The sequence below is a fragment of the Exophiala spinifera genome (assembly GCF_000836115.1).
Source record: "Exophiala spinifera strain CBS 89968 unplaced genomic scaffold supercont1.2, whole genome shotgun sequence".
Classification (NCBI taxonomy): domain Eukaryota; kingdom Fungi; phylum Ascomycota; class Eurotiomycetes; order Chaetothyriales; family Herpotrichiellaceae; genus Exophiala; species Exophiala spinifera.
Genome location: NW_015622514.1, coordinates 1,588,722 through 1,601,541, shown reverse-complemented (window position 1 = coordinate 1,601,541; position 12,820 = coordinate 1,588,722). Strand labels below are relative to the sequence as shown.

The 12,820-nt window shown below is 51.2% G+C and overlaps 2 protein-coding genes across 2 annotated transcripts; one reads left to right on the top strand and one right to left on the bottom strand.

Moving 5' to 3' along the window:
- Positions 1 to 1,042: 1,042 nt before the first annotated feature.
- Positions 1,043 to 4,852, bottom strand: PV08_02874 (uncharacterized protein; the record flags this gene model as incomplete). The annotated part of the gene is made up of 1 exon (XM_016377232.1): positions 1,043 to 4,852. One exon carries the CDS (start codon positions 4,850 to 4,852, stop codon positions 1,043 to 1,045), a length of 3,810 nt encoding a protein of 1,269 aa, XP_016238802.1.
- A 5,886-nt stretch (positions 4,853 to 10,738) lies between these two features.
- PV08_02873 (uncharacterized protein) lies at positions 10,739 to 12,718 on the top strand (the record flags this gene model as incomplete). Its single annotated transcript, XM_016377231.1, has 1 exon — positions 10,739 to 12,718. One exon carries the CDS (start codon positions 10,739 to 10,741, stop codon positions 12,716 to 12,718), a length of 1,980 nt encoding a protein of 659 aa, XP_016238801.1.
- Between the last annotated feature and the right edge of the window lie 102 nt (positions 12,719 to 12,820).

The window sequence follows — 12,820 nt, the reverse complement described above, 5'->3', positions numbered from 1 at the left end:
GACCTAACTGAGTAGAATGTTGAGTGTTGAGCCAAATCAGGCCATAACCCTTGGTGTTGATCTCAGTTCGGAAGACAAATTGTGTGTTTCGGGGACTGTAGAGACTGTATAGCTTTGCAGGGCGATTAACTGAATTATGCTCGAGGAGAGATAGCAACGCTTCTTATTTGTACCTGCAGGCTATAGGTGAAGCTCAGCCGCTGAGAATAATTTTGAACGGTTGGAGATCACTCGACCCGGATGGCACAGTCACGTGCTGTGGCCATCCCTTTTAAGACATGCTTAATCCTAAGAAATTCAGAGGACCAACGAGCACAGTTTCTCGAAAGCAGCATTGAGGGATTGATCCACCGTATGCAAAAATCTTGATCTTACATGATCAATGTACGAATATGGCAGTATTAACGAAAATTAGAACAGTTGGGGATTCCCGCGTAAGTATTTGTTCTCATTGTCCTAACGTGTACTGATGGATAGGATCATGTCCTCCGTCATCACTATTGGCACTCCCAAATAGCTCTCCAGAAAGCTCGTCACCTCATCCACTAAATGTACATTTTCGAACCGAATCGAATGAGAAACGCCAATCACCTTCCTGCCACCCCCTGGTGAGCAAAGGCATAAAGCGCGAGCGACAATTGATAGCCGCCCATCGTAAACTCTGCTGTCTTTTCGTGCTGTTACCTCTGGGTTTTGGCTAGCGAGGAGACGTTTCCCCTGGTGTACAAGTAATTTTTTTCTTCATGAATCAGTAAATGTCCTCCCGTTACTTTTCATGTCTTGTTAATTCCTTCGGCAATAATGCTGTGCAATGTTGCCTTCACAGCAATATCTGTGATGAATGATGACCATCCCAGCATAAACAAAAGAAAGGTAAGGTAGGAAATCCGACGCCATACTGTCTATAATCCGGGTATCGAGAGAAAAAAAGGTGAAAGGTAGAATAGAAGAGCGTAAAAGGTTCGTGGAGCCGTACTTGGATAAGTGGCGGTCGTTAAAATGGAATGCAGGTGGCAAACAAAGATGCATTCACCCCCTAGCCTCAGGTGGACTTCTTAGGCACGATCGAACCTTTCATCATCACCATACCATCATCGTCTGAGTCGTCGTAGTCACCATCGTTATTTTGATATGACTGGGTGGCCCAATCTTCCAGGGATGGAGCCGTGGCGGTCTGCTGAGGACGACCGTGTTTGATGATAGTGTCTGCAGTGCGCATGAAGTCCGGCTCAAGATCCTTTCCCGTAGCAGGAGTAGTTTGATGATTGCTCGCAGACTCTCCATGGTAGTAGCCTTCTCCAGGAGGAGAGGAAGCGTTAGAAGTCACGCCGAAGCTGGGATTGGACATGCTTTGCGAGACACTGCTATTTCCGTAATCTTCAAGAGACGAAGCAATGGTACTCGCCGATGGCCCGGCCTCGATTGAGATGGGTGGTGCCTCATTGGCAACACGAGTACGCTGTCTTTCGAGAAACGCGATGTCATCTGGTGATGGAGCGCATTCATCTGCGACATTCTCACTCTGTGCCCTAGAAGCCGCCGCGGTAGCAGCTTCGGCTCGGGAATGCACCTCTTGAATATGTCTTCGCTGGTTGACTTCCTGAGCGTGTTCAAAGGCTTCTTGACTGGAAGTAGGCGGAGAAATTTTAGTGTTTGTTCGCGAAATACTTAGTGCGGCTGAAGCAGGAGGAGCAGTGTGGTATTCCACTGGTGACATTACAGTCTTCAAAGCTTCCGGCTGTTCAATGGCACCAGAAGCAGAAGCCGTGCTAATGGCGAGACTGGGTCCTGCATGGCCATCGCCATCTGACGAATGGCGGCTTGGAGCTGGGGAACGGTCGAGATGTTGAGAACGGCGGTCTCGACTGCCGAGCCGAACAAGAGTCTTCGAAGTACCTTCCCAAAGTCCGTCAACCATGGCTTTGAAAGATCTTTCCCCAGCAGCAAATGGACGTTCCAGCTCAGGCGCAGTCTCTGCATGCGGGAGAAGCAGCCTCTGCATCTGTGAAGCTCGGATGGTCTTGACTGATTCAGCGGTAGACATGGTTGAGATGGCACGATCAGGCCCACGAGGCCGACCTTCCCGTTCCGGCACGGTGCTTGACAGCGTGGATGGCGCATCCAAGCCCTTTAATGACGAAGTAAAATACGTCTCCCTGGGAGAATCATCAGGGCTGGCAGTTTGGCTTTGTGCCAGAGGATGTTCGCCATTGTCTCTCGAGGTTTTCAAAGCTGCGAGGACTTCGTCACCTCGGAGTGAGGATCGGCGTCCGTCTTTGATCTTGTTTTCCCTGTCTCCACGGCCAACAGTGCTTGTGCTGGAGGGCGACGCGATTGACTCGCTTGAGTGGCTGGCTGATGTTGCTGCGCTTGGTGCTCGTCTGCGAGTATTGCTTCGACCTAGGAGACTGCCTGCAATCCTTCCGGCTGTGTTGAGAGCGCGCTCTATGATGTTTCTCTTGCCAACGGCGTGAGATATCTCCCTCTCATCGACTTCCAAAATCTTCTTCTTGCTCTCTTTGGCCATCTCCATTGGACCTTTAATCCACTGGTTTGGATCGGGCATGCCTTCAACGACCCACTCATGGGTCTTCGCTTCCTCCATGGTCATGCGTTTGGCAGGATCCTTTACGAGGAGTTTGCGTATAAGATCGCGGACCCCATCGGGCACGGGTTCAAATTTGAGCTCGTAGTCCAAGCGCTTGTTGCAGTTGATGGAGGAGGGTACGTACGAGGTAGGTTTGTCTCGTGAGGTGTCGACTGGCACTAACCTGCTCTTGGGGCAGAATACCTCTGCCCTGCACACTGCTTCATGCAGGCCCATCTCGTCATTGGCATAGAATGGAAGACGAGCGTAGACCATGCAGTACAAGGTAATACCCAACGCCCAAAGGTCGAGAGCACCAGTGATCCTGGGACCATTCTTTTCCTCAAACATCGATGCGTCTTCGTAGCACAGTTCAGGGGCCCAGAATGCTGGTGTACCCACAGATCGGGCGAGCTCTTTCTCATCGTCGAGAGCAGATACATCTTTCTCGGTGAGCCTGTTCTCAGGATCTTCTTCGGTCGTTGGGCGGCCTAGATAGGAGACACCAAAGTCTGAGATCTTGACGGTGCCGGTGGCTGATACTAGCAAATTGGCTGGCTTGATGTCCCTATGTATGATGCCGATAAAGTGTAGAAATTCAAGGCCAGCAAGGGTGTCTCGAAAGGCCCGACGCGCCTCTTCCAGCGTCAACGCAGGGACGAAGGAGTGCTCGTCGTCGATCTCTTCAAAGTTGACTTCTGATGACATATGTGAAATGGCACTTGTAGCAATACTGAATTTGCGGGGCCGATAAGTCTCAGGTACATAGGCACCATACATGCTGCCAGCCAGGGCTGAGTCGGCATGATAGTCCTCGTGCGAGTTTGTACGACTGGGATTGCTGGAGCCAGCATAGAAATGGCGCGATGCCGATCGGGAGATATCCGAGAACTCATCTTCATCCTCTTCTTCTCCTCCATACTCGAGACTCCAGTTTGGAATAGACTGCAGGTTTGATAATCGGGATCTTTCTTGCTGCTCATGTCGCCGAGCTGCCTGGGCAACAATGTACAAGTCTCGCTCAGTCGGCTCGATGGGGACATCAATGCCGACACGCTCTTGTGAGAAGCGGTTGTTGTTAACAGCTAGGACTTCCCTTACGCCTGGTTTTCTCCATTTGATTTCTCCCTTCTCGACATACTCAAGGATCAGGTAAACTTTATTCTTAGAGGGGTCGTCGATAACTTCCAGCAGGCTGACCACGTTTGGATGTCTTGCCTTTTTCAGTATGGCGACTTCACGTTTGGTTCGATCCTCCGGAGCACCCAGTCGACCGAGGCGTCGCTTAGCTGAATATCTGGGCACAATCTTGATGGCAATCAAAGTTCCTTTTTCGATGTCTCTACCAAGTTTGACTTTCCCATGCTCACCGCGGCCTAGTTCCTGGACAATTTCATAATTGTTGATGAATTTGTTGCCGGAAAAGGTATCGTGCTCGATCTCGACGGTATGGGTCTCCTTTGGTGTCTGGAGGTGGTGAAGGTGTGGGGAAAGGTCGGTGAGGGACGAGGCTGATGGCACTCTGGCGTCAGGATTGAAGAGCCCAGGACTTGACATTGGAGTATTGTCTGCAGTCTTTGTACCGTGAGCACCTGGGTGTCGTTCCTTGGAAGGTCTCCAGGTAGACATTTCGTTGTAGACGAGATTTTGAGCCGGATGAGAGCTTCTTGTCCGCAAGGGAGGGTGAGGTCTTTGTCCGTTGAATTGCGCTTGCAACGCCGCAAAAGATTGATCAGGGTATTTTGGATGGTCCGCAGTAATGCCAGATAGTCTAGGGTGTGATGAGGACAGAGACTTAGAGTGAGAGAGTCGGCGCCCGCGAATTTGACTTTGTGAGGACCTTGTTGAGAGCTTACGCTGCACCATAGACACCCCAGAGCCAAATCCGCGGTCACTTTCCAGCAGAGACAAAGCCTTCAATGAATTTGACGACGTTTGAGTGGATGAAGGTAGTGACCGTTCTGGTCTCGGCGGGCCAAAAGCTGGTGATGCGGCAAGGCCTGGGAGAGCCTGCGCATCCAGCTCATGACCATGGTCTTCTTCGACTGTTTCTAAGGGGTCCTGTGCCACAAGTGCAATAGGAGTGTTGCCTTGGGTGCCAGAGTCTCTTTCATCATGATTTTCCCTGTCTCCCCACTGATCTTGTCTCCCATCATTGCCAGACTTATGATGTACATTGAGTCCACCGGTAGCCGTAGCAGCCCCCTGGCTGTGGCGAGGCTGCTCAAGATTGGGAGCCCATGTTATACCAACGTTGTCCGACATGATTCGAGGGCCACTCTGCTGTGATGTGTCCTGGGTGATGGTTGGGACATTGAAAGATCGACGGCTCAACTGGTCGATGATCCCTCCGTCCACAGCTCACTCCGTTCACAGCTCCTTATACAGACATCTTTAATCTCCAACAAAAAGCGACGGGATCTCGTAGGGTCCAGTCGGCCCAGAAGGTGTGTTATCGGGACACGAAACTTCTGCCTCCGGCAGCCGACGTGGTCGCACCAGACAGCTCAACAGATACGCAAAAGTTTACAAAGGCCAGCCGGTCGGTTCAAAGGTAAGACGGTCTCGAGCCGTGATGGGTCGATGAATCAGTCAGACGAGGAAAACCATATGAGGTAGGATGTGGGTGTGGATTGTGTGTGGCTTTTGCTTCGGCGGTCGGAGGAATGAAAAGAATACGTGAAACTGAAAAATAAAAGACAACGCAACAAAGCCAGCCAATGTCGAATATCAGAAGAGACTGCGGCGAGTCGATGTAAGGAATGAAGAGGCTGTCGAGTATGCGTACGCAGTACGGTACTGCTGCTAATGCTAATGGGCATGTGAGGGCAATACAGTAGGTGGAAAGGCAGCGCATGCGGCATGCCCAGCGAAAAGGTGACGGAGGGGGGACGGAAAAGCCTGGTAAGCCTGAGTGGCCAACCCTAGAAGGGTCTCCAGAGAGCAGGCGAACAGGCCTTCTCAGTGGTCCAGCCGAGAGGATCTTCGGGCACTTGCACGCTTGACAAGCCCATGCAAGAAGCGGGCCTCTTTTTTTGGCTGCATGTTGAGGGGCGTTTTCCCAACGCCAGACTTTGTCGTTATGGTGGGCGGCGAGGACGTGGTGGCTTACAGCCATCCACTTCCAACTTGTATATCCCTGCCTCCTCCTTAGCCTTCTGCTGGACAATCATCAGTGGATGGCTGCGGTGCCCAGCACGCCCTGGCCACCCCTTGCAACTTGCTCCGATTGGCATTTTGCGACTACAATGAACAACGCCGGTCCGGCATGGAACATCCCATCTGCGGCTTGCCTACAGGACATGAACCAGATCATCGATTGATTTCTTGTCATCTGTGAGGGGACCACTCTCTCTTTGAAACAACACCCAGAAGGTCGCTCAGTCAGAGGACAGGGGATCCCTCGATTGCCAATTTCTCCTTTCGCCCTCATGCAGGCTTCTGCCTCATCGAAGCAAAGCCGTGTCGAGTCGGGTTCCTCGCGCTTATCATCATGCCACAGCTTTGGACACGAGAAGAGTTGCCACCACAGGACACCGAAAGACCATTAACTTGGAATGGTGCTTGACGTCCTGCGCGTTAATCGGTACTAACAACTTACAAGCTAGTGTTCTAGCTCTAGTCTCTGCTGGCAATCGGCCAAAGCCATTCCAGGATGCATTCGACTGTGCTCTCTTCATTAGATCTCTCGCGCGACATGAATGGGGATGGGTCTTCACTCCACTCTGCCCACGAGTTTCTCGTCACACCTTGGACCCCTCGCCTTTCACTTTCCAGTTGGCTCTGTACAACTGTGGCCAGGTCTTTTCTGCCGCACGAATACTGATCTGTGATACTTTGTTCGCCCTCTAACCTTCTTACAAACGATGGTCTGGGGACATGTCAATCCCAAGCCATGCCACCTCGCGTGCACCGGAGGCTAGAGGCAATGTGGAGAGGCACACCTGTTAGGTGTCGTGCCAGGACTTGATGGGGATGGTTGACAGTGCTAGCTGATTAGAACAACGAATCGAAAAGACCTTGGCCGCACGCCAAATGGAGACCAGCGCAATCAGAAGTCTTCGGGGCCAACAAATGTCCCGTCTGTTGCGCCATTGCATCGGCCCGCTCGCTGTGCGCATCAGTCCGAGGGCGCCATGTGTCGTCACTGCGGAACGTAAGGTACTAATAACTTAATGTACCTGAGCACACGAGGTGTGCATGGATAGGTCTGGTAGCGATGTAGGGCCAGATGCTTCCTTCAGCCGAATGAAAGTGGTTTGCAAGAAAGCCCTTCACATGCCCCAACAACTGATTTTGTGACCTTCCAAAACTGATCGCCAAAGATCAACCGGCCATCGTTTGGATGGGTTGCTGAAAGGGCTTGTCAAGATAGTCTCCCCCCCAATTTAGCCGCCAATCAGCATACGACAGCAAGCACCGCACTCACAATGCTGCGTACATTGCATGATGCATCCAATCCAGCTGAGCAGCGAGCCCCTGCAAAGCCCTTGGTCAAGAGAAATCGCTAGCGACTTTTGCCTCCTTCCAAACACACCACCATTACTCTACAGGTACTCCGTATAAGGACTGTGCAATACGAGCGTATGGGGGTGACAAGTATCTACAGTGCCGTAGGCTGTAGCAGAACTTCATAACCACAAGCCACTTTTCTACGGTTGCGACAAACCAATTCCTTTATCATGCCCTCTCCTGTTGCGCCGTGCAAACGGAACATGCCTGGTATGTCCCCTTCTGGATGGCTGCCTCATTATGGGATCCACACGAGTTATGGTTCCACATGTTCTGCTGTACGCAGGCAGGTGCTGTAGCATGGAATAATTTTGAGCACCTTCAGCCCGCAGCTTTGCAAGACCTTGTTTGTTCATTGGGGTTTAAAAACCCTCACGGAGGATGGAGTACACGGTAACAATACCCTTCGATAGCACGAAAGTTCGCTTCGCTTACAACAACAAGCGAGAACTCGGGCGGGAGACAGGATTTGAGCCTGAGACAGCCTACAGCCTCAGGCAATTTCGGGCGTGATCTTGGGCGTGCGAACTACTGTACGCAATGCTAGGGGGCACGATCATTCCGTTCTCTTTTCAGATGGCCCCAGAAGCCTGCGAGAGTAATGTGTCTTTTGCTACATTTGACAGGGATCCTAGTTAAGCCCTCGCTCGACGTGCAGTGTGGCATGGTTAGCACACAACCTCAGCCTGAGGGTTTTATCGTCCACTGAAAGGGACCTGGCGTACGGAGTACGTAAAAAACTCAGCTCATGCATTTTCACCATGTCGCCTTGGAAAAGTCCGTCGCGCACCTGGTATCTCCATCGGCGACCGATACGGTGTTGTTCATGTCACGCTTACTGGGCGAACATGAGGTGTTCACACGGATCCCTATGCTGGCACTTGGTGAAAAATTTTCATTTGTTGAAACAAGATCGGCATGACGATCGCGTGTCTGACTTAGATCTGCCTTTTGTCTGAGCCTGTGCTTCCCACCTCTTTCTCTTATTCATTATCGTCGTCTGGATGGTGGTCAAGTGGTCGACACTTTGCCATGAAAAGGTTAGTTGAACGAAAAGATAGCCCAGGCTAGTGGGCTAGTGAGGCCGGGGGCCATTGATGTCGTAAAACTCGCCCGTTCGCGAGCTTTGGGGATGGGCTGGGGAAGGTGATCGCTGATCAGTGATGAGGAGCTTCCCCTTTCAGTCAGCCACTCCGGAACCCAAAGCCGGTCCATAGTCGACGGAACCTCAATCCACCCTACTGTACTGTGCCCCTTCCTGAACGAGTGATAAAGTATGCCGACAAACCATCCATCTCCCTACTTGTATCTATTCGCTCATCTAGTGTCCCATTTCCCTTCGTCGAGGTGCAGAGGTGGAATGTTGAAGACTTTTGCCCGCTGCAGGACCATCTCGAAGGCCTTGGTGCGAGTACCGGGTAATTCTTTCGAACTAAATGAGGGTCCTTTTGTGAGGCTGACATGCATTGTTGAGTTTTCTCGGCCGTCGCAACACTCTGTTTCCCCTTGATTTTGCTCAGTAGATGATATCCACTAACAAAAGCCCCGTTGGCGTTTTGTCCACACCATTGCAAGCACAATGGCCAATGTGCTATCCGTACTCCAAACAGAACAGTACAAAAGCGGCCACTGGCAGGGGTTGTGTCGTGCCATGCCCCAAGGGTCTGGACCGCTCTGACCGACACCGGGAGATGCATACCCTCGTATCTGGTGGTTCTGTTGCCTGGAAAATGCTAGTGACGTGCAAGGTTTGGGAAGCCACCAGCTGCCAGCCGGTAATTTGGGCAGCAGTCTTCCACCACTTTCAGCGCCAGTGGCGAGGTTGAAGCCCCTTCTTTGGCATTGTCACACAGTGTCGCACTCTGGGCCTTACATACTTTTCGTCGGACCCTGCCACTGTGAACTCAACCACAACCGTCTTCGGTCAACCGTGGCGTTCCTCAGCCTGTACTAGCATATCGACACGTCGGAGGCGCTTCCGAATTTCACTTCCAACAGCAGCTGTCTGTTGAATGTCGGCGATGTCAAGAAGCCTAACATAACCATCACGATATTTTGTCTGATGCTAGCACCGTCAAATTTCAATCTGGGTTTTCCAGCTGGTTTTGGCTGTTAGCTGTTCAAGCATATCCATTGTCAGAATCTCAGAAGCTAGTGCCTTGATCCGCTTGAGTTTCTATGGAGGATTGTGCAACTCCTATCTTTGGTCATTTTGCACTGTTTGACCAGGATGGGCAGAATTTACACCGTGGATGAGAGTGACTCTACTCCATTATATAGTTTATGTATCAGCGCTACACTTCCTCTGCTCTTTTCGTCTAAATCTCCTCTCACAGGACTCTGCGCCACTACGGTTCGTTTGTAAGTGACGCTACGCCGCCGAAGGAGCTCAACATTCCTCTCTAGAAAAGTACGAGCCACATGGTGCTGAGACCTAGCAGCGCCTTCTGGCTCTCGTCGACAGCAATGCTTGTTGGATCCCATCGTCAAATTGACGTTGAAAGTGGACATTCAGTGACTGCGCAACTCCAACACAAAGCAAAGTCTTGACCAAAATGATATATAATTCATAAGCGCAGACCTTCCACCGTGGTCTGTAGACTTGTGGGTACCACTACCAGCCACTTAAGGCCTGGCCGGAAGACTCTCGAACATTGAAGTTATTGGCGCTTGCCGAACTTAAAGGATGATGGAGATTACATAAAACAGAGATGAGCACCAGAAGTGAGTTTAACGGGTCAAACAAAAGTCTATAGGAAAATCATGGTCCTGACCGTCGGAAAAGTACAGTCGTTGTAAGGATCCCGACATTTGACATGTTACTAGGGCAGCATTCCGCCGCACTAACTAGTCCTGTGTGGGAACTACCGCCGGCTGCGCCCACAACACCCAGAACAGCGCACCGCGAAGTTCTAGTCCTTCGTCCAGAGTTCTATCATTTCCAACGCATTAGGCAGTCGCGACAGTTGTGCACGTACTGAGTGTGGTAAGTGGCCGCCTCCCCGCCGGTGACGAGTTGACCAGTCCGAGCCGAGATAAACCGCGCAACTAGATTCGTTTCGGCATGGTCATGATTATGAAAGATTGCATGACATAAGCATTCTACCTAAGGGACCTGGATAATTGTCATCCTCTCTCCTCCTCCGCCTCTTCGCCTAATTCCGCGCATGCGCGATTAGGAATGCCTGACATATCGTTCAATATTGCGGGTCACGGGGTTTCGTCTCCCATGCTGAGTCCAGTAAAGAGCATGCATGTGCGCTTATGTCATTCGGCCGTCAATCGATTCCAAAACTACGAAAGTCGACTAGCATCCATACGATCTGGCATCGCTGAACCGACGGTGCTAAACATGGCATCGGAGGCGCTAATAGTGGAAACGCCCCTTCCTCTTAAAATCAACCAATGAAGTAGCCAAAGTGCCCTTCAATAAGTGGCTAGCTAGCATCTTGCTTCTATTCCAGATGAACCAATCTCGAACGACATTGGACCCGACTTTCCATCTCATTTTCATTTCCAATGCTCAGGTAAGAATGATAAAAGAAATACAGAACCGCCGGCAAGCTTCTCGAACAACACAGCCGCATCTAGAACTCTGGTCCTGTTCTTCAATAAGGATCTTCTAACGCAGCAGGCGCCATGGCTACAAGTACTATCCTTGTACACTACCCGTCCGAGGAAGAAACCCTGCTTCAGTTAGATTCCCAACCCATGTCTGGAGAAAAGCGTTCATCCGAGCAGCCAGCGCCCTTCCGTGGCGAGTTTTCTTTCGTCAATAAGGATGCTGGCAATATTGATTCCAAAGACCACAATGCTGCCGTTTCATGGCATGTCATGAATAGGTATGAGCGATGGAAAAAACAAGATCAAGCCAGAAGACTGCGCGCCTCTGCAAATGTGCCAGTAGGGCCACTTTCGACACCGTCACAACCGCAGCAATCCCAACAGTCATCGCAGCCTCAACAGCGCCAACAGCCCCCAAGTCTTCGTTCGCCGGCACCGGGGCCAGCTATACGTCGTACTTCCTCTCAAGCGTCGCGAAAGGCACGATTAACAGAGCAGACGCAGACGCCATCGACTTTCTCGGCCAATCCTTTCAGCTTCAATCCTTGGATGGCCGAACAGCCATTGCAGCTCGGATATCCTGGCATTATCCCAGCTCAAGGAAGTGCTATTGATCCCCAAAGATCGTCCGCTTCCACGCCTTCTGCTCACTCTGTGGTCACTGATGAAGATCCTTCCTCAATGTTCACGTCGATGAGCACCCCGTTAGACCTCAGCGAAACACTGTTCGACACCTCCGGTCTGTCTCTGAATCCCCTCGTCAGCGGCTTAATAAGTTATGCGTACGACATGTTTATTCCGCAGCTATGGCCTCAAGAATCGACCAAAAGCCTGGTGACATACGAAGTTTCGAAATGCTGGGATGACACAACCATGATAAGTCAAGATACCTGCTACGCCAATGCCTATCTAAGTGTCCTTGCAGCAGCAATGGCAATCATGACAGATGACGAAAGCCTGGCATACCAATCGCGATACTTTCAAGGTCAGGCAATGGTGGAATTGAGACAGCGAGCGTCCCAGCCAAATCCTCCCGAGCTCAGTACGTTGAAGGCTATTCTGAAGCTCTTCGCCTCTGAAACATTGGTGGACAACACGGCCGTCGCCCGTATGCATCTCAAGATGCTGCGGAATCTGGTTAACGCGGCTGGCGGAGTTCTTCTGATGGATTCGTGGTTCCGTGAAGATCTACTTTCGAGCGATTGCTATTTTGCTCTCAAGTACGAAACGCGTCCTCTCTTCCCTGCACAAGAGTGGACCCCTGGACCCCTCAGCCAACCCTGGAAAGCACGACTACTATCGGCAGGGATTTTGGGAGAGCATGCAGCCGGCGTCGATCCTCTGATTGAGCACCCGATCTTGAAAGGAGTAGTGACGGACTTGCGCGAATTGTTCAAGACACGAGAATACCTGCACCTACACGAGGTTCCCACGGATGACCAACTGCTGAGATGGCAACAGTTGCGCAAATTTGACTGTATAGCCAGGCTTGCTGATCATCACGTCAACCTATCGATCTATCCCCACCTCTTTCAACAGCCCATAACGCAGGCTTACTCCTGCATTGCAACTGCCCTGATGGCTTCAATGGTACTTGGTTCACCTGAACCAGTGCGATTCGGTCTCAGATTGATCACCAATCTACGCGCCAAAATAACTGAGAGTGAGTCGGAGGGGGATAACACATATTACTCACGACTTCGACTTTGGGCTTTGTACGTGGGATCTTTGGCGGAAAAGGTGCATCCAGTGGGCACCGAGCACGATCTGTGGTTTACAAAGGCCTACACGGCACAAATGGCCGAGATGCGGTTACAGGGCTTCGACGATGTCAAAAAAGTGATTAGACACTTTCTCTATTCAGAACGATTACACCAGGAGGTCGAGTCAGGTCGACCTCATAGGCTGGTGGATGCTAAACAGGGTCTGTATTCAGTGTGTGGTACGAGTTGGAGAGAGCCAATACTGCAGCCTGAACTGATCACCGGCAGCTTCGAGCAGGAAGATGCCGCGGGTATGTCTGCTGGTGCGGGTAAAAAAAGGGCAGATGATTGAGAGGTATTGCGACAGTTGTAGGGTACGGCGGTGTCAAGTTAGTCAGGCAAGACCTGATTATGCAGCACTGGTCCATGTTTCACCATGTGTGGAGGCATGAAT